At 34.0% G+C, this 20,953-nt stretch overlaps 2 protein-coding genes across 8 annotated transcripts in view; both read left to right on the top strand.

The window, feature by feature from the left end:
• The window catches only part of ANKRD26 (ankyrin repeat domain containing 26), a 118,049-nt gene that overhangs the window by 49,857 nt on the left and 47,239 nt on the right, over positions 1–20,953 (top strand). For 5 of the 7 annotated variants that reach the window (XM_073229557.1, XM_036998266.2, XM_073229556.1 and 2 more), the window contains 5 exons: positions 699–797; positions 1,406–1,434; positions 1,528–1,600; positions 5,230–5,312; positions 9,097–9,251. In XM_073229557.1, the coding sequence (XP_073085658.1) occupies positions 699–797; positions 1,406–1,434; positions 1,528–1,600; positions 5,230–5,312; positions 9,097–9,251 (439 nt within the window). The remainder of the gene's footprint in view (positions 1–698; positions 798–1,405; positions 1,435–1,527; positions 1,601–5,229; positions 5,313–9,096; positions 9,252–20,953) is intronic. The other 2 variants (XM_073229554.1, XM_073229555.1) reach the window with 2 other exon arrangements.
• LOC140848094 (putative coiled-coil domain-containing protein 144B) lies at positions 6,504–7,415 on the top strand (the record flags this gene model as incomplete). Its single annotated transcript, XM_073230377.1, is given in 2 exon segments — positions 6,504–7,036; positions 7,038–7,415. Coding segments are annotated over 2 exon segments (813 nt in total), but the record flags the coding sequence as incomplete, so codon positions are not given.

The raw sequence follows: 20,953 nt of genomic DNA, 5'->3' as shown, positions 1-20,953 counted from the left end.
ATTTCTGAGCATGTTTGTAGCCAGAGGAGAGCAAAGACACGAAGAAATAGAAATATAGTTGTAAGATATCTTTGCTAAGAGGAAAGAAGAACAAAAAGAATGTCAACAGGGAATAATTAAGATCATAGATGTAGAGGTAACTTTTGAAGAGGAAGGGGAGTGGTAAAAGGAATGAGGGAGGAAAGAAATGTGTTAGCTAGGCAATTTTGGAATTGATGAGGAACTTTAGAGTAATCACTTTAGATGGCCTCAGGATTATTTGCATTGCAACTGAAGATTAGATCACTGCTGGTGCAGAAAATACTGGCAGCAGGACAGAGTACTCAGATCAGGGTAAACTATAGCCACTCATTCCTCCCCTTCAGAACTGTTGGCATCAGAATTCGTTATTTAAATGACATTAATTTTGATACCAAACATCAGCTGTTTTTTTTAAAGATAATTTTTTGATAAGATAGCTTTTTCATAAAAATTCTTGAAGGGCTAGTATGGTATTCCAAACCAGACTAATTTGGGAAACAAAAGAAATTACAAAGTTCATCACCTAAATGCTAAAATTGTGATTTTCAGCAAATACTACATTGATTTTGAAATACAAAAGATTTTTCATATCTAACAATTCTGTGGCAATTAAATTAATTTTTTCCTTTTTAGTAACCATATTAAGTACTGAAAGCTTATTATACATTATTTCTTAGATGTGTTTTATATACCTTCTTGCATGAATGGACAAAGAAAGTTAAAGATTACTAAACTAGAGGATGCAAGACATGTAGGCATACCAGAAGTCCACATGGGTATGAAAAAAATGAATATTTTTAAAACTATTATTCTACAAGTGTATATCCAACCTGACCAATTCATAACACTTTCTCTAAAGAGAAATGAATTATGCATTCTCCTGAACTGTCATCACATCTGTGTACTTGCTAAATTATAGGATAAATGGAAGAATATGACAAATACTTGTAGTATAATGGTATAAATGATTTTGCTGTACCTCATTAAAGACATGCTGTTGCATTCAACCATCTGCTTTCACATTTATCCCCTCAGGGTCATGATTTGTTCCTCTGACTACAGATCATTTTTCTCCCCACCAATCAGCATGTTCACATTGGTATACATGCATTTTTCTATTTTATTTGAAATATAATCTTACTTTGTAAATATTAATTGCATATTTTATTAAACCTATAGTCCTCTTTTTTCTTCAGGATTTATAACAGATTCATATTTTTGTCTTGTTGCTTTTCTAACCCCTCAAAAAAACAAAGCACCAAAACCTGATGTCATCATTTTCAAAGCCAAGCATGAGGATTCAGCTCAGTACTAACTCTGCATGAATACATAGTTGGCTTTCTTATTTCCATATCATTGATTACATATCTCACTTGCTTTTTAGATTCTCCTGAAAAATATCCCCACTTGGAGGTAAAAACTTATCTATATTTATCTTGGTTTATTAATCATAGAGTGTATGAAGTTAAACTAGTTATTAACCACCTTATTTCAAAACCCATTCAGCCTGCTGCCAAAGTGGAAGACTCTGTTCCTAATAAAACAGTAGGGGTGAAGGCGATACTAACATCCAAATCAGGTAAATTTTGCAATACAGGCTTAGCTCTGAAAAGAAGTACACTAAATATTTGTAATGCACAGTTTTCTTACTCCCAATTTTTTTTTTTTTTGCAAATTTAATTGAAGGTTTTCATAAATAAGGCAGATGTCATTGTCGGTACCTGTGAAAAAAGATTTATGAACATTTGAAAAAGACATTTTAAAACTGGAAGCTTTAACTCAGAAATTTCTATTTTTGTGTTTTGATACCCTAAATTTCCCAGTTTGAATTCCCTGTATTTCTTAGGGTTCCCCAGGGGTTAATTATTCGACTCTTAAGATTTTTTCAATGTTTTAAAATGCTTATTTGAATTCTGACTTTAACCTAGACTAAAGCTCCACTTGCTGATGTGTCAATTATGTTTTACCTTTATTTCATCTTAGTGTTGTTACACTGATTATCTTAAGCCAACCAGATGTTCTAAGCAGACTGTATGTATGTGTGTGTGTATGATGTCTTTGATTATTAAAAATGGGCAAAATCCTGGAAGATGACTGGTTAGCCAGAGACGGGTAAGATTCCTCAAGGGAGGAACAACCTAAGAGAGGCACAGTCGCAGGGGGGCCATCAGGTGAGAAATTGGGGATCAACAGTGGTGAGGCTTAGAACCTCACCCCCCCTGTTTTGAGAGAAATCTTCTGCATCCGTGGATGTTTTGCTGCCCTTGTCTAGCTTGGATTAACACATAGTCTACAGGCACACACCTGATCATCTACAATTGCTCTCTTACAACACTAAGCTATGTTTTCTACCTTTATCTTGCATCTACCTACCACTTCAGCATTTTATTAAAAATAAAAATAATAATAATAATAAAGGGAGAAATGTGGGATCCACATATAAATCAAGTATAAAAATCAAACGAATATTCATATTTGACCTGATTGTTTATAATTCATAATGCGTGATCAAAACCGAAAGTTTCTGTGATGAATGCCCTTGTACTGTTCACCATGTAAGAACTTATTCACTATGTAAGAATTCATTCACCATGTAAGAACTTGTTCGTTATGCTTCAGAAGATTGGGAACTGACGAGAATTAGGCTTGAGATGGATTAATGATGGTGCATTGAGCATTGACCCCCCTATACAGAATTTTATTGTTGTTAACAACCATTTGATCGATAAATATGAGAGATGCCCTCTCAAAAAAAAAATGGGCAAAATATTTAATTACACTCTCATGAATATTTAGTAGATTTTTAAAACAGTGATTCTAAGGAACTTTTAGTTAGATGGGTTATATTTATTGATACTCATGATATTATAGATAATTAGAAATTAAAACTAAAAAATTTTAAATACATGTGTACCCAATCATATATCCCATTAGCCATTAGTGCTATGATGTTACACATATCTTATCTCTGAAACATTCCACAGTATACTTGTAAGAGAATGAGAGTGAAAATGGCAAGTAGCATTTAGTATTATGATGAAAATAGTTTTGACCTCTCTGACCCCATGTGCAGGTGGATCTTAGAACTCTAGGGATTCCCAGGTGATACTTGAGAACCACCACTTTAAACGATGCAGGGCTCATGGATGAAATGATAAACTGTCCTTTGTGATGAAAGGGCTTCAAAGATTCCTTGCTTTTTCTCTCACTTATTTTAAAAAGTTTAAATCTGTCAATTTGTTTTTTTTAAAAAAGGGAAATATTTTTGTTAGTATTCATTTCCTTTCTCATGGCACTCTATACTCTTTGGACCTAGAAAATTAAGGTCACTTAAGGCTGTCTTTTCTCACATAATTTATGATATTTATCCAGGCTTAACAAATGAATTCTGAAGATATTTGTGCATCAGTGTAGTTAAGGTAGTACCACTCATTGAATTTTTTTGGAAACCCATGTCTCTACAACACATCATACCATCATGCATATTTAAGTGTAAAATAAGTGGTTACCCATAAACTTCATTAATAACAAAATAATTCATACCTTCATGAATCTTAATTACTAATAAACAAAGCTCTATGGAATACAGAATATGTAATAGACATTGATGAGCAAATCAGAGTAAGTAATACAAGAAAATAGAAAAAATGAGAGACTATAGTTAAACTTATCTATACGAATGGCTGTATAGGCCATGTAAAATACAATGAGCTGTGAAGGAGTAGTGTGTTTGGTGGGGAGAGGAGGATTCTCTGATAAAGACAACTACAAGTTAGTCAAATTTGTATTATTATTTACATTCTAATAAATGGAAACTTTGTTTTCAGAGTTTGCAGGTTGGGATTCTACTAGTTTCAGTTTTGAGACTTGTCAGAGATCCAGAGATTTGAAAATTGATGATAAATGTATATTTGTGTCACAATCAATCACCAGAAATCAGACAGCATCCACAGAATTTGGACAGATGACCTTAATAGATAAAGAAAAGATTAATATTGGAGCTGTGTTTCTGTTAGGGAATTATACGCTCTGTGACCTGTGTGAATCACAGCTTTCAGAAAAGAGAGAGAGCAAAGAAAGTAGTGAAGCATAGAGAATTCAACCCTGGATTACTTCTCCAGGGCTTCACCATAGTTTTGACTTTTCAAACATCATTTTGTGGTAAAATCTTTGTGTTTACTCTATGCAACGTACAGCCAAACAGAATACCTTTTAGCAAGATATTTGCATTCTTTCTCTAAACAGAGCAATATATAAGCAACAAAGAATTAGAAGGAGGAATTTATTTTAGGCTGGTATTCAGAATATACTTGAGTGGGTAGTAGAATTGTATTTAGAGTTTGGGGACTATTTGGGAAACTAGGTAAATATTTAAAGATTGAAGATTGCCTACTCAAACAAAATGTAGTTTCTTAGCTTTATTTTTATAGCTCTGAATTCAAAATTACTAGTTATAACTATATTTGGTGTAACTAAAAGAGTACCCTCCAAAACCAAAAATTAAAATATTCCTTGTATTTTCCATGTCTATATAATTTAGAATTGGCTTTCCCAGGACGAATGGGAATTATCGAGAATTTACTACTACCAGTTATGTACACAGTCTGTCAACTTGTTTTATAATATTTTAATGAATAAATAGTTCACAAGGAATGTTGGCTTTAAGGAGCATTGTATCATTTAAAACTAATATATAGAAAACAATTTTAATTCTCTTAGGATACCTAGTCTGTTGAACAACTACATGTAATGTGTTTTCTACTTTATGTACCAGTTAATTCAATCCCCTAATCAGTTATATGCTCAGGTCTGTAGTAATAAAGCATACACTATTTTTTCCACCCCTATAGTTTTATCTTTTCTTTCTTATTGTTAGAATTAACATTGTACTTACAAAATATTTTCAGCTATATCCTAGAGTAGTGACTGTGAGCTGTAGTTAGTCCAGTTAGTTACCTGTACAACTGACCTGCTTGCTCTGTTTCCTCACAAGTTTGGCAGATCCGTGAAGCAGGTGATACCTAGTATTTCCCAAATGTTTGTTGAATTTATAGATAATTTGGAAGTATTACCTAAAGAAGTAAATATTCAGCTAAAGATAAAGCTTAACTTAAACTCTCGATTGATAAAAATATTATTTTCTGTGTTTTTAAAGATTATGGCTTTTATCTAACCATTCTAAGTAGTTCATTTTAACTAAACATATAGATTTGTCAGCAGAAGTAGACTTACAAATGATATCAGAGGAAGAACAAGAAAGGCTTGATGGAAGTGATTATAATCACCCACAGGTATGTAAAAATTATAATTTAAGTTTCTGGTTTAATAATGTTTACTATGCTTTAATATTGTAACATAGTACAAATGAAATTACCTTTTGAACTAGCCTTTCAGAGTCAATAGATGATCACTCAATAATAATTCTTTATAAAATGTCACAAACTTAAAATATTGTTAGAAAGTGTTATAGCTTATAACTAACTTTATCCTTAGAATTAAGGTAAACAGAATTTTCTGAATATTGTTTGTTTCTCTATTTTTATAACATCTTCACATGATAAAGAAGTTAACATTCAAATATCAAATCATATGACTAAGCAGTTGAAATTATGAACAGTGTAACAATGATAGCCACTGTGTTGGATTCATATAAAAAGAATAATAATTTGCAGTTTCATTTTGCCAATCACTAAATGCTAAGATAAAGATTTATTCTGCCTTGTGATCTATAATTGACTTCAGAAACTACATTCAGGGAGAGAATGGGGTCATAAAATCAACCCAACTGCCTATTAAGAGAGTCACACCTTCCAGGATGGGACGTTTGTTGTTAGGTTACAATCAATAACTTTCTAATTTATTTCATTTCAGTTTTGGAAATCAGTTAAGATTTTGTTATTCACTCATCAGGGGATATTAGAATATATTAGAACTGGGTGCAAGCAGATAATCAATATCCATGTATACACTATCACTATATATAATTTGAATTAAAATTTAGGAATTTGCTTTTCTTTCTGATGTTAATTGATAATTGACTTCTTATAATTTAAAGTTTACCTATTCTCTATTAATCTTCAAAAAGAATCCTTAAGTGCACTATAGGGATTTTCTATTTAAGATATAGTGAGGTGAAATAATATTAAGTGAGGAAACCTTTGTAACAGTAAAAATAAAATCATCTCCTAACTCATTTTTGGTAGAGTTAACATAATAAATTGTTCAGTTCCAATAGTGACAAAATTAGATTTGTGGGGGGTTCCTTTTAATTTAGGCTAAGACAAGTTATTTTTCATTTCTTAGTTATAATCCAGTGATTTGGGAGTAGCTAAACATAGATTAAGAAATCTAACAGTTAAATTTTATTTTCTAATTCTTCTTTGTCCATACTTCATTAAGGATAAAGTTATTTTACAAACATGTACTCTGGCAGAAAAGATAGCATAAAATCAAATCAAGCAAATTAATTTTCCACCTTTGCATTTGCAAAAAAATGTAAAGAAGCAGAAGTGAATGAGGAATGTGATAGACAGGATTTATGTGTGTATTCAGGACTTCCTTGTATGCAAAAGCATGAGGAAATGTGGATTAAACAAGGAAAATCAGAGTGGAAAGGTAATTTAAAACTTGTCACAGATGAGTTAAGGCAGAAGTTTGGTGAAATTTGTGAAAAATACAAAATTGCAGCTTGTCCTGAGGAAGAGCCACTACATGATAATGCTAAAGCAGAAGTAAAGAAAATACCTATTTTGACAAACAGTAAACCTGATTATGATGAAAGAGATGCATTTGGAGTGCCTGTCTCTGTAGTATTCTAGGCACTTCCTGAACAGAAAGAAAATGTCTTTCCATCTCATTCATACTCTGGATCCCTGGAATGAACTTGCCAGTCATCTCCTAAGCTTTATTTAATCGAAAATAAATTAGACTATGAAAATTGTAACAAACCAGACACTGAACATGTTTTTAACAAAAATTAGGAGAGTTTTTATAATGATACAGAAAATAAAGTAAGGGGTAGTTACATGTGAAGTGAAAGAAGACCAAGAGTTTGATAAGCAAATGACAAAAAATAAGAGTCAAAATACCACCAATTGGAAATTAGACATTGAACATGTATCTCATAGTGATACAAAAAGCCTTTTTGATTTGTGGGTTGAATGCTCCAGTGAGATGAAATACGTGATTCAAATAAAAAGGCACGGTATTTCTGCTGTTAGACAAACTTATAAGGAAACAAAACCAATAGAAGACTTGTTCCAGAAGCCATTATTTGCAGATAATTGCAGATGCTAATAACTATAAAAGCATGGAATCCAAATTACAAAATGTGAGTTCTCCACAGTGTAGTGACAGAACCTCAGAAATATATCTAAATGAAGGATTGCAGCAAAATGTGCAAAAGTTTAAGAATGAGATAGGCATGTTACAAGTAGAGTGCCTGGCTTTGTAAAAAGAAAGTTCAACTGTAAAAAGAGATAGACATTCATTGTTGCTACTGTTTTTTCTCTTTGTAAATTATGTGATCCCTTCTGATTTTTCACTATGACAAAAGCTGTGTCTAGAAGTAGATTATTTCCACAATCTAAATAATAGGAGTCAGGAAGACATTCTTATAATTTTTTTCCCTTCATCAACCTCAGTCTAAGTCTGTGAGTCTTCCAAGTGGCATATGAACTGGGAATCTAATTTAGCTGTGTACCATGTGACTTCTGAACCAGAGTAAGCATAAAGGAAGTTGCTTTAAAAATGTAATAAGCTCTGGGTTTTTAAAAATCTATTCGCTTAAATAGAGATGACATTTCCATAAACAATAAAATGGGAAGGAAGCAATGAAATATAAGCAAGTATTCCCAGCGAACCTAATCAATCTATTTATTGTTCTTTAGTATGTGTAATCTAATCTGATTTACTCAAACTCTCGGAATTTAGAATTCCAACATGTCCACTTCGATATATTTCTAATAACTAATATTATATATACTTCCACATTTTTTATCGCCACTCTCAGATGTTCCTGTTGAGTCAAACCTTTATATTGTTATTTAAGTGTGGTAAGTTTTGATGTGTATGCCTTTATTATATAGGTAGCATAAACCTTCAGTAAAAAATTCAGTGTTTAAGTCCAAAGGAGAAAATTGAGTTTTGAGGTGCATTGAGTTTTTAAAATAGTCAAGATCTAGAGATATCCTCCTTTAAAAGAGAAATTACGTAGTTGTCTAGATGTCCATCACCTCCAACAAAGGTATTAAATTACCATGCCAAAGTAACACTTTTAGATTATCTGATTAATTTGATGAGTTTATCTGGTAATTTATCTGATTCAGTATTAAGGAATTATATTACCTCTTTTGATGCCATAAAATGCAAAGTGTGCCACTAAGGAGCTTTGTACAAATCATTTAACCTTTCTTGGTTTTCTTCCATTATTTGTAGAGAAGGGGCTAAAGTTGATAATTACTTCTATACCCTCTAGCTATAAAACATTGTGGTTATTGGATATAAAATTTGAGGAGCATTGCTCATTTTCCAGAATTCTATGGATTGTCAGTTTTGCTCTGCTCCTTGTGTGTGGTGAACTTTGGTTTACACATTTTAGTGCACATCATCACTTTCTCGATACCCTGAAATCCAAATGAATTAAAATTTTAAAAGGCATTGGGGAAAGAGTAGCTTAGTGCAGAAGGAGGAGTGCATCCTGTTTGTCATGGAAGCACCACAAGGACACTTCCTCTAAATGGTAAAGACAGAAGAGGATAAATTTTGTGTCTGTTATTGTGTTTCTGTCTCTGGCCAAGTGAGGGGGTAATGTTAGATAGCCAAGAGTGAATGGATGTAAGTAAGATCCCAAGATTAAGAAATGTTGGCTAATTCTACTGCTTTTATTCAAACAGAAATGAAACAGAGTTTGCAAACATTTCTGTGACCTGTAATGATAAAATTAAAGTAAGCACAGAAATATTTGTATCAGTTAAGATCAGGCAGAGTCAAATGATAAAGTTAATGAAAACAAAGAATTTCTTTTTAATGAATAAAGTAATAACAATCATCCTTAGTCTCAAACTTTCCTTAAAGGTTGAAGAAGAAAAGCAGCAGCACAAAAGTAATGACATAGGAGGATCAGGAAACATATATGCTGCTGCTACTGCTGATGGGGTAACTCAACAAAGAAAAAGGGACAAAACTGATAACCAGCAATTTCCTCTTACGCAGAGTGAAGATTCTGATAGGTAAGCCTATTTAACACTAGGTAATTGTTACTTTCCTATAAAATGAATTCTAATCTGAGCTAATACTCATGATTAACAAATTTTATACTTTTACTGGAGATAATCAGCCTTGCCTGGTAATCAGAAGAACACAAATAACATACTACTTTTTGCAGCCATAATGATAAATATCTTTAAAAAATAATAAAAATAACCAGATAACGCAAATGTTGAGGACAAGGCATTCTCCTACACTGTTGGTAGATGAAATTGGTAAAATCTTTCTGAGGAGAAGTTTAGCAGTGTGTTTCAAAATTTCAAATATGTCATCTCCTGATCCCTACCACTTCACTTCCAGGACTAGACCCTACAAGAAAACATGACTTGTGTAAACACACATATGCACACAAACATACACATACATTCTAAAAACATATATTATACATTATTATATATATAATATATACCAGATCATTATATATATATATGTTATGTGTGTGTGTATTATGACAGTTATGTTAAGGCTATTTATATAAATATGCTGCACATGTATGTAAGGATATTGATTATAGCATTGTGATCTCAAAAAGTAGGAGATAGTCTAAATACCCACCAATAAGGATACAAAGTAATACAGTATACAAATTAACTATTATCTGAGCTAATATTCATGATTAACAAATTTTATACTTAATAAAGTGAAGTTACATTTAGTGTACTGATTGTTTCACAACTAAAGTATATTTAAAGCATTTGCCTCATTGTTATGTCTTAAGCAAATTTTGTTAGAGTACTTTAAATATCTGCTGAGTTACGAAGGAAGTTAGATGTTACACTGGCATTTTACTTTGTTACCAACAAAATTGCTAGTTAGCAGATTTTTTCTTTTTGTTCCGAGTGCATGACACTCAAGAATATTTGACCCAGTGAAAACTCTTTCTTCCAAAAAACTTTCTTCATATGGCTTTCAGGGTATCACTTACTCACTGCGTTTCCTCCTAGCAATCACCAACTTGTTCTCTGTTTCTCTGAGTTTGTTCTTTTAGGATTCCACATGTACATCAGATCATACAGTTTTGTTTTTCTCTGACTTACTTCAATTAGTATAATGCTCTCAAGGTTCACCCATGTTGTTACAAATGGCAGGATTTCCTTCCATTGTAAATATATACATTAAAAAAAATCTGTTGGTCCACTGATGGACACTTAGGTTGTTTCTATGTCTTTGCTGTTATAAATAGTGCTGCAACAAACAGGATTGCAGATATCTCTCAGCAGTGATTTCATTTCCTTCAGATATATGCCCAGAAGTAATATTGTTGGATCATATGGTGGTCTACTTTTAATTTTTTGAAGAGCCTTCATACTGTTTTCCACAGTGGCTATGCTAATTTCTGTTCCCACCAACACTGCATGAGGTTTCCACGTCTTTATGAACACTTGCTATCTCTTGTCTTTGACAGGAGCCATGTAACAGTTGTGAGTGAATATCTCATTGTGGTTTTGATGTGCATTTCCCTGATGATTTGTGATATTAAGCACCTTGTCATGTACCTTTCAGCATTTGAACGTCTTCATTGGAAAAATGGCAATTAAGATGCTTTGTCCATTTTTTCTTGGATTGTTTTTTGCTAATAAGTTGTATGAGTTTCTTATTTATTTTGGATATTAACCCTTTAGCAGATGATGTGCTTTGCACATGTTTTCCCCCATTCTGTAGGTTGCCTTTTCATTTTGTTGCCTGTTTCTTTTGCTCTGTAGGAACTATTTAGTTTTTTGTAGCTCTATTTATTTTTGCTTTTGTTGCTTGTGTTTTGGTTTCACATCCAAAGTCACTGCCAAGACCAATGTCAAGGATTTTTTCACTTGTGGTTTCTTGAAGGAGTTTTATGGTTTCAGATCTTAACAATTAATTTATTAATCCATTTTGAGTTAATTTTTGTGAATAGTGTAAGATGGGGGTCCAATTTCATTCTTTTGTATGTGAATATCCAATTTTCTTAGCACCATCTACTAGAGACTGTGTTTCCTTAGTTGAGTATTCTTGGCTTTCTTGTCAAATATTCATTGACCATATGCATGGGTTTATTTCTGTGTTCTCAGTTCTGTTCCATTGCTCTTTGTGTTTACTTTTCTGCCAGTACCATGTTGTTTTGATTCCTATAGCTTTGTAATATAGTTTGAAGTCAGAAGGCATCACACTTCCTTCTTTCTCAAGATATTCCCTTCTCAAGATTGCCTTGACCATTTGGGGTCTTTTGTGGTTCCATACATACTTTAGCATTGTTTTTTCCATTTCTGTGAAAAATGCTGGTGGCATTTTGGTAGTGATTGCATTGAATCTGTAGATGGCTTTGAGTAATATGAACATTTAACAATATTAATTTTTCTGATCCATGATCAGGGGGATGTCTTCCCATTTGTTTCAGTCTTTTGCAATTTCTTTTATCAAAGTTTTTTAGTTTTCAGTATATAATATATCTTTCACCTACTTGGTTAACTTTATTCCTAAGTATTTTATTCTTTTTGATGTTTTTGTGAATAGAATATTTTATTTACTATTTTTTAGATACTTTGTTGTTAGTGTGCAGAACTGCAACTAATTTCTGTATGTTGATTTTGTATCCTGCAACTTTAGTGAATTCATTGATTATTTTTAACAATTTTTAATGGTGTCTTTAGGATTTTGTTATAAAGAAGATCACATCATATACAAACAGTTTTACTTCTTCCTTTATGATTTAGGTGCCTTTTATTTCTTTTTCTTGACTGATTGCTCTGGCTAGGACTTGTAGTATTATGTTGAAAAGGAAGAGTGGGAACCTTTGTCTTGTTCCTGGTCTTAGAGGAAAAGCTTTCAGTTTTTCCCCACTGAGTATGATGTTAGTTAGTGGCTTGTCATAGGCCTTCATTATGTTCAGGTACATTCCTTGCATACCTACTTTTTGTTGAGAGTTTTTATCATGAAAGGATGTTGAATTTTGTCAAATGCTTTTTCTGCACATATTAAGATGATCTTATGATTTTTATCTTTCATTTTATTAACATGGTATGGCAATTTTAAAATTTGATTTGATTGATTTCTGAAGGATAACTCGGGGGTAGTTTTCTGGGTTGGCAATTTTTTCTTTTAGAACTTTGAATATGTAATGCCACTCTCTCTGTCCTGGCCTATAAGGTTTCTGCTGAAAAATGGCTAATAGTCTTATAGGGGTTTACTTGTAGGTGAAAAGCATCTTTCTTCTTGTCACTTTTAAGAACCTCTCTTTGTCTTTGATTCTTGACACTTTCATTATGATTTGTCTTTGTGAAGAGCTCTTTAGGTTGAGTTTGTTTGGTGACCTGTGAGCTTCAGATACTTGGATGTCCAAATCTCTCTGTAGGCTTAGGAAGTTCTCAACCATTACTTCTTTAAACTTTCTGCCTCCTTCAACCTCTCTTCTTCTGGAACTGCAATATTTCACAGATTGTTTCTTTTGATGGTATCCCATAATTCACATAGGCTTTCTTCACCTCTTTGCATTCCTTTTTTCTCTGCTTTCCTCTGGATTAATTTCAAAGTTCCTGTCTTTAAACTCACAGATTTTTTCTTCTTTTTTTATTTGATTGATTCTGCTTTCTATTCTCTATTGCATTTTTCCTTTCATTTATTGTATTCTTCAGCTTCAGAATTTTTGCTTGGGTCTTTTTTAAATTATTTCTGTCACTTTCTTAAACTTATCATTTTGCTCATTATTGTTCTCCTGATTTTGTTGAATTGTCTTTTTGTGCTTTTTTGTAGCTCATTGAGTTTCCTTAACACTGCTATTTTGAATTCTTTGTCAGATAAATTACAGCTCTCCAGGCCTTCGGAATCAGTTACTAGAAGATTATTGTGATCCTCTGGTGGTTCCATATTTCCTTGATTTTTCATGTTCTTTGAAGTTTTGCATTGCTGTCCTTTAGTCTTTAATGACTGCCTTCTCCAGTGTGTTCAAACTTAGTTTTTTTTTTCCCGCACTGGTAGACTTGAACTTTGCTTGAAAACTGGATTTCCAAAAAGGCTCTCATCCATGAGTGATTATCTAAGACAGTGTTTCCCAGGGCTCCCTGATGAAATTATGGGCTGGAGTCAGTTTATGGGCTTCTGGCAGGTCCACAGCTGGGACAATAGCCTGAATGCCTGTTGCCTGAGGCATAGGTGGATGAGACTCCTCTGAGGTCCCTTGGCCTATGATGCTAGATTCCACAGTTCCCACAAAGGCACTTCTATCCATGGATGGATGCCAGATTGTTGGTGCTGTGATAAAACAGGTACATCGTACTCAGCTGTGATGTTGACGTCACTCTGACATATAGGTATTTTACAAGTAAAGTTTTTCCCGCTGAGATAACTTCCCTGATTTCATCCTTGATATTATATGTGCCTTAATGCTATGCTAAAAACTTCATTTAAGTTAAACATTGTTATATTTTAAATAAAAACCAAAATACAACACAAATCTAATGATTACTTCTGTGTTTAAGAGTCATTGCTTTTAGGCAGTGAATTCTAGCTTTTTAGTGTAACATTCAAGGTTCATTAGAATTTCTTTCCTGACTCATCTCTTACTACTTGTTTCCAATATTTTATACTTTTCCTTTCAGGTTCCAGGCACTATGTAAATGCCATGTGCCTAGTCTTTGTGTTCACATCCTAATCTCTAAGTAGAATGGTTTTACTCCCATTTCTTTTCCTGAGGACCTCTTCTGTTTATTTTCCTTTTTTGGTAAAGCCTTCATTATGCTCACAGCTTTTCATATGTCAACTCTTACATATCACGTTGTATCATAATTGTCTATTTATCTGTCCTTTGAAGGAAGGAATATGTTGTAAATGGTTGGTACTTCATAATTCTGTGAATTAATATGTGAATTAAGATGCATAACAGAATTTTACAAAAATTCTTTTATTCTTTGTGAGTAAAATTATTAGAAAACATTGGCTTTTTTATGGATTTTTAAAAATATGAAGGAACTAAAGAAAAATTAAAATGACAAATGAACATCAGAAGAATCTGTGACTAAACTAATGTTTGAGAAGGCTGATTCACTAACTGGTGGTCTTCTACAAGTGAATGATGACAGCAGTTCAAGTGAAATAGGTCAGGGTGAAGGAAGGTAAAATCTATACATACTTTATTTCCATATGAATGAATTTTACCAATGATTATTTTTTGTGGAACGAAGACACTATAACATAGTGACAGGCCAATTCAAAAGAATGCTCACGTATCCTTTCTCAAATTTCAAACGCTGCTGAAAGGTTAAGATGAGGCTAACTGACTTTGATAAGGAGCATTTTCAATAAATAGGTGTCATGGAAAGTAGACCAGTAGTGAATAAGTGTAAACCATTTCTTAGAGATTTTTTAATGGAAAAAGCAATAGAGAAATCAATGATAACCAAAGAATGTGGAGTTCAAGGGAATCCTTTTTTAATTTTAAGATGGGATCTTGTAGAATATGTTTGTATGCTGTTGGAAATGAGCCAATAGAAAAGGAATTAGTCATTTAATTTTATTTTGTTTGTATTTTCAAGTATTAAAAATCTTATTGAATGTGTGAGACTGACTGGTAGTTACCACAGGGGAGGGGATGGGATGGGTGGGTGAAATAGGTGAAGGGGATAAAGACGCACAAAATCTCTATCATCATATAAAGTAGTTATGGGGATGAAAGTACAGCATAGAGAATATAGTCAATAGGTCTGTAACATCTTTCTATGTTGACAGTAACTACAGTAGTTGGGTAGGATTTCCTAATGTGTATAACTGTCGAATCACCGTTATATACTTGAAACCAATATAATGTTGTATATCAAAGATACTTCAATAAGAAAAAATTTTTAAATAAAGATTATAGTAAATAAGTGGTCCACAGTACTCCTATTCATGTATTATTTTATGGTAAGAAGTTGTTGATTCAGAATTGGTTCCTAAGAGGAATATTCTCATATGATTGAATATATACATGATTACTTAAGTTATTTTATCATACATAAATATTTAAAAATTATATACTAATAAATATAAAAACAGGTCACACTGAATAGAATGTAATCATTCCTTGATGATTTTAGATATTTAGTGCCTTTGACAGTATTGTCATGAACAGCTATGATTTTGCAAGGTGCTCTGAGGGATCAGGTTATAGTAACTTCATGGTTGTTTGGATTCTGGAGGAAAAGAGAAGATTTTTGTTTATTTACAATAGAAATAGAACTATAAATCTATTACATTATTACTTTTGGAGTATAAAATTCTAAATTACAAAATCCATGCAATGACATTGGCACATATTATGTGTTTAGTAAGTACATGCTGTATACACAGATACACAGTTGATGACTGAATGAATGCCTTTTGATGAATTTCTTTAGAAAAAGCAAATCTTTAGTTATGGAAAGTAGATTTCCAATATTGCCTATGTATGAAGTCTTTTTTTAATTTTCAAATCTTTAAGTGAAGTGTAGTTGACATACATTAGTTTCAGGTGTACAACACAGTACTCTTATTTTTAAAAAAACTTGTAAGACTCATAAATTATTTATAATCAGTGCAAAATGGAATAATAATATAGATTCACTTGCTATATTTCTTAGAAACACTTAAAAATAAATAACACTTTCACAGTATATTGTAAAACATGTTTTGAATTATGACTCTGCTACTGACTAGCTATTGGGGCTTGAGTAAGTTAGCCTTTCTGTGCCTCACTGTCTTTCTGGATAAAATACCTATTATATTACCTACTTCATAGAACTGTCAGGAGAAAAGTACCTTTAACACAGGTAAAATTCTTATAATAATACAGAGTAGGGGATAGAGGATTAAAGATGGCAGCATGAGAGGTGAGACAGAGGCCTCCTCCCAAAACCACATACAAAAACATAATTAATATAACTAATCCTAAAAGAGCAATAGGAAAGAAGGCTATGCCAGCCTGCATACACCTGGAGAAAAGAACAGACCTCATGGAACAGGGTAACATACCAAAGCTGTGATCCAGTGGGACCCAAGCCCTTCTTCCCCTGCCATAGCTCACCGGCAGGAGGAAGAGAAATGGAGTGGGGAGGGAGTGGAGGCCTAGGACTGCCGAACACCCAGCTCTGAAGATCCACTCTGGAGCACAAACCTACATTGCATTGTGCTCTGCTCTGGAGATCAGTGGGGTTGGAAAGCTAAGACAGGTGGAATACTTGGAGAAACTGAGATTCCAGCCACTTGCAGAAAACGGATCCACATCTGGCTGCTCTGGGACAAAAGATAGGCAGGCACTCTGAGAGACTTCCCAACAGCGAGAGGGCTGCTAAAAGGGCAAGGACTGCACAGAGCTTACTGCTCAGGAGAAAGGGCATGTGAACAGAATTGTCCAGGCACACTCTGCCAAGCAGGTTGGGAACTTTCAGGAGCTTCAGGCATTCCATCCCCCTGACTACCAGCTCCAAGGCCCCCCACCATGATGTACAGCCTGCTGCTCTTTCCTCCCTGCCGACCCACACTGGCTTACAAACCGGCAGCCCTGCCCTGGCAACAGCCCAGCCAGAGGGAGGCCCCACCTATGGCATCTAAAAACGCAAAGCACAGAGGCTTACACCTGTGCACACAGCTACTGTTCCTAGCAGTGGAGAGAGGCACAGCAGCCAGGAAGCAGTAGATTTTTCCTTCTCCCAGGCACTAGCGCCACTCCCCTGCAACCCCCAACATCACTCCTGGGGCAGAGTAGCTCCAGAGTACAGCTTCTGTGCACTAGAGGGTGCCACATACAAGTATAAACAGTCTAAACTCACAATTAACGAAACTAAAAAAAGAAGAACAAATGAGGCCCAATGTCAGAAGAAGGTGGGACATAATAAAGATTAGAGCAGAAATAAATAAAATTGATAAGAATAAAACAATAGAAAGAATCAATGAAATCAGGAGCTGGTTCATTGAGAAAATAAACAAAATAGATAAACCCCTAGCCAGACTTATCAAGAAAAATAGTCTACGCACATAAACTGAATCAGAAATGAGAGAGGAAAAATCACTATGCACACCACAGAAATACAAAGAATTATGAGAGAAATACAAAGAATTATATGGTGACAAATTGGATAACCTAGAAGAAATGAACAACTTTCTAGAAAAATACAACCTTCCAAGGATGACCCTGGAAGAAACATAAAATTTGAACAGACCAATCACCAGCAATGAAATTGAAATGGTAATCAAAATGTACCTAAGAAAAAAACCCCTGGATGGAATGGCTTCATCACTGAATTTTATCAAACATTTACTGAAGACCTAATACCCAGTGTCCTTATAGATTTCTAAAAAGTAGAAGAGCTGGGAATACTCCCAAGCTCATTATATGAGACCAGAATCTCTCTAATACCAAAACTAGGCAAAGACACCACAAAAAAAGAAAATTACAGACCAATATCCCTGATGAACATAGATGCAAAAATACTCAACAAAATATTAGCAAACTGAATTCAAAAATACATCAAAAAGAACATCCATCATGATCAAGTATTATTTATTCCAGGGATGTAAAGATAGTACAATATTCGAAAATCCATTAACGTCATCCACCAAATCAACAAAAAGGACAAAAACCACATGATCATCTCCATAGATGTTGAAAAAGCATTTGACAAAATTCAATATCCATTCATGATAAAAACTCTCAACAAAATGGGTATAGAGGGCAAGCACCTGAACATAATAAAGGCCATATATGACAAACCCAGAGCCAACATCATACTTAACAGTGAGAAGGTGAAAGCTTTTCCTTTAAGATCGGGAATGAGACAAGGATGCCCACTCTCCCTGCTTTTATTCAACATAGTTCTGGGCGTCCTAGCCACGGCAATTAGAAAACACAAAAAAATAAGAAGGATCCAGATTGGTAAAGAAGAAGTTAAACTTTCACTGTTTGCAGATGACATGATATTGTACCTAAAAAACCCTGAAGAATCCACTCCAAAACTACTAGATCTAATATATGAATTCAGCAAAGTTGCAGGATACAAAATTAATACACAGAAATCTCTTGCATTCCCATACACTAATGATGAACTAGCAGAAGGAGAAATCAGGAAAACAATTCCATTCACAATTGCATCAAAAAGAATAAAATACCTGGGAATAAACCTAACAGAGGAAGTGAAAGACCTATACCCTCATGAGAAAAATTAAAGATACCAATAATGGAAATACATCCTGTACTTATGGATAGGAGTAATTATTATTATCTAAATGGCCATCCTGCCTAAAGCAATCTACAGATTCATGCAATCCCTATCAAAATACCAACATCATTCTCCAACAAACTACAGCAAATAGTTCTAAAATTCATATCTATCCAGAAAAGATCTGGAATAGCCAAAGTAATCCTTAGAAGGAAAAATAAAGATGGGAGGGGATTACGCTTCTCAACTTCAAGTTCTACTACAAAGCCACAGTAATCAAGATAATTTGGTACTAGCACAAGAGCACACCCATAAACCAGTGGAATAGACTAGAGAGCCCAGATATAAACCCAAACATATATGATCAATTAATATATGATAAAGAAGCCATGGACATACAGTGGGGAAATTACAGCCTCTTCAACTGGTGTTGGCAAAACTGGACAGCAAGTCATGAAACCATAAAACTCTTAGAAGACAACATAGGCAAAAATCTCCTGAATATAAACATGAGCAACTTTTTTTCTGAACACATCTCCTTGAGCAAGGGAAACAAAAGCAAACATGAACACATGGGACTACATCAAACTAAAAAGGTTCTGTACAGCAAAGGACACAATCAGCAGAACAAAAAGGCATCCTACATTATGGGAGAATATATTCGTAAATAACATATCTGACAAGGGGTTAACATCAGAATATACAAAGAGCTCACATGCCTCAACAACCCATAAGCAAATAACCCTATTAAAAAAATGGACAGAGGATAGGATTCAAGATGGCAGTGTGAGGAAATAAATTCAAGGTTATTGAAAAGCAACATAGTAGCATCAGTCTCTTTAATTTATGATTTCATCCTGTCTCTGACCTCAGCTATTTCAAATCAACTTTTCCTCAGTAGGAAACTCCCAGGTTCTATAACAAGTTAAAACAGTGAATGCCAAGTTTCCTCTACCTACATATAGACATTAAATTAAACTCATCAGGTCATGTGTCTAAGAGATTAGGTGACACTCATACTCAAAGGCAGATCTCCATTTCCCATAAGTTAAAAATCAAGATTTTATGGGTAAGAAAGGAATCTAAACAAGGAAAATTTGCCAATGGAGATAATAAAGGTGACTAGCATTCAGAAATAAGGGGCTGGGTTGACAAGCCCCTAACATAAACCATGTTTATTGATATTCATGATGTTTTTCATATTGTAAAATTCATCTACTTGGACTGCTTTCTATCTCTGATTATACAGATGCTGTATCTTATGCATGACTGACCAAAGTATCGCTACTTTCTCCAGGGAGCCTGATCAATCCTCTCCAAACATTTACTCTTTTTGATTAAGGGGTATAATATGTATGCCATTATATAAAAAATGTTATCTAGACTTTAAAAAAAAATGGATAGAGGATATGAACAGAGACTTCTCCAAAGAAGAAATTCAGATGGCCAACACGCATGTGCAAAGATGCTCCACATTGCTAATTATCAGGGAAATCCAAATTAAAACCACAATGAGATATCACCTCATACCAGTTAGGATGACTAGCATTGAAAATACTAAGAACAACAGATTCTGGCAAGGATGCAAAGAAAGGAGAACCCTCCTATACTGCTGGTGGCAATGTAAACTAGTTTAACCAAAAAACTAAAAATAGAAATATCATGTGACCTAGGAATTCACTCCTAGGACTTTACCCAAAGAATACAAGTTCTAACTTGAAAAGACATATGCACCCCTATGTTTATTGGAGCACTATTTACATTAGCCAAGATATGGAAGCAACCTGAGTGTCCATCAGTGGATGAATGGATAAAGAGGTGGTGGTACATATACACAATGGAATATTATTCAGCCATAAGAAAAAAGAAGTCCTACCATTTGCAACAACATTGATAGAGCTAGACAGTATTATGCTTAATGAAAAAAATCAGGTAGAGAAAGTCAAATAAATACCAAATGATTTCCCTCATTTGTGGAGTATAACATCAAATCAAAACTGAAGGAACAAAACAGCAACAGACTCACAAACTCCAAGAAGGGCTAGCGGTTAGCAAAGGGGAGGAGTAGGGAAGAGCGAGTGGGGAGGGAGGGAGTAAGGGATTGAGGGTATTATGGTGTTGGGGGGATCATGGGGAAGACAGTGTAGCACAGAGAAGACACATAGTGACTCTGTGGCATCTTGTTACACTGATGGACAGTGACTACAATGGGGTATGTGGGGGGAGTTGATAATAGTGAATGTAGTAACCACATTGTTTTTCATGTGAAACCGTTATAAGAGTGCATATCAATGATATCTTAGTAAAAAAAATTAAAAATAAAATAATGCAAAATACATTTGACCATTGTACAGCACAGGGGTTAGAGGCACCCACAGCCCCTGACCTCTATTCAGTCAAAAATCCATGTATAACTTTTGACTCTCCAAAAATTAACTACTAATAGCCTCTGTTGAATGTAAGCTTCAGTAATAACATGTAGCCAATTAATACATGTTTACTATATTATATGAATTATATATTATACT

The sequence above is a fragment of the Manis javanica genome, chromosome 2 (assembly GCF_040802235.1).
Source record: "Manis javanica isolate MJ-LG chromosome 2, MJ_LKY, whole genome shotgun sequence".
Taxonomy (NCBI): Eukaryota; Metazoa; Chordata; class Mammalia; order Pholidota; family Manidae; genus Manis; species Manis javanica.
This window is presented reverse-complemented; position numbering and strand designations above follow the sequence as displayed.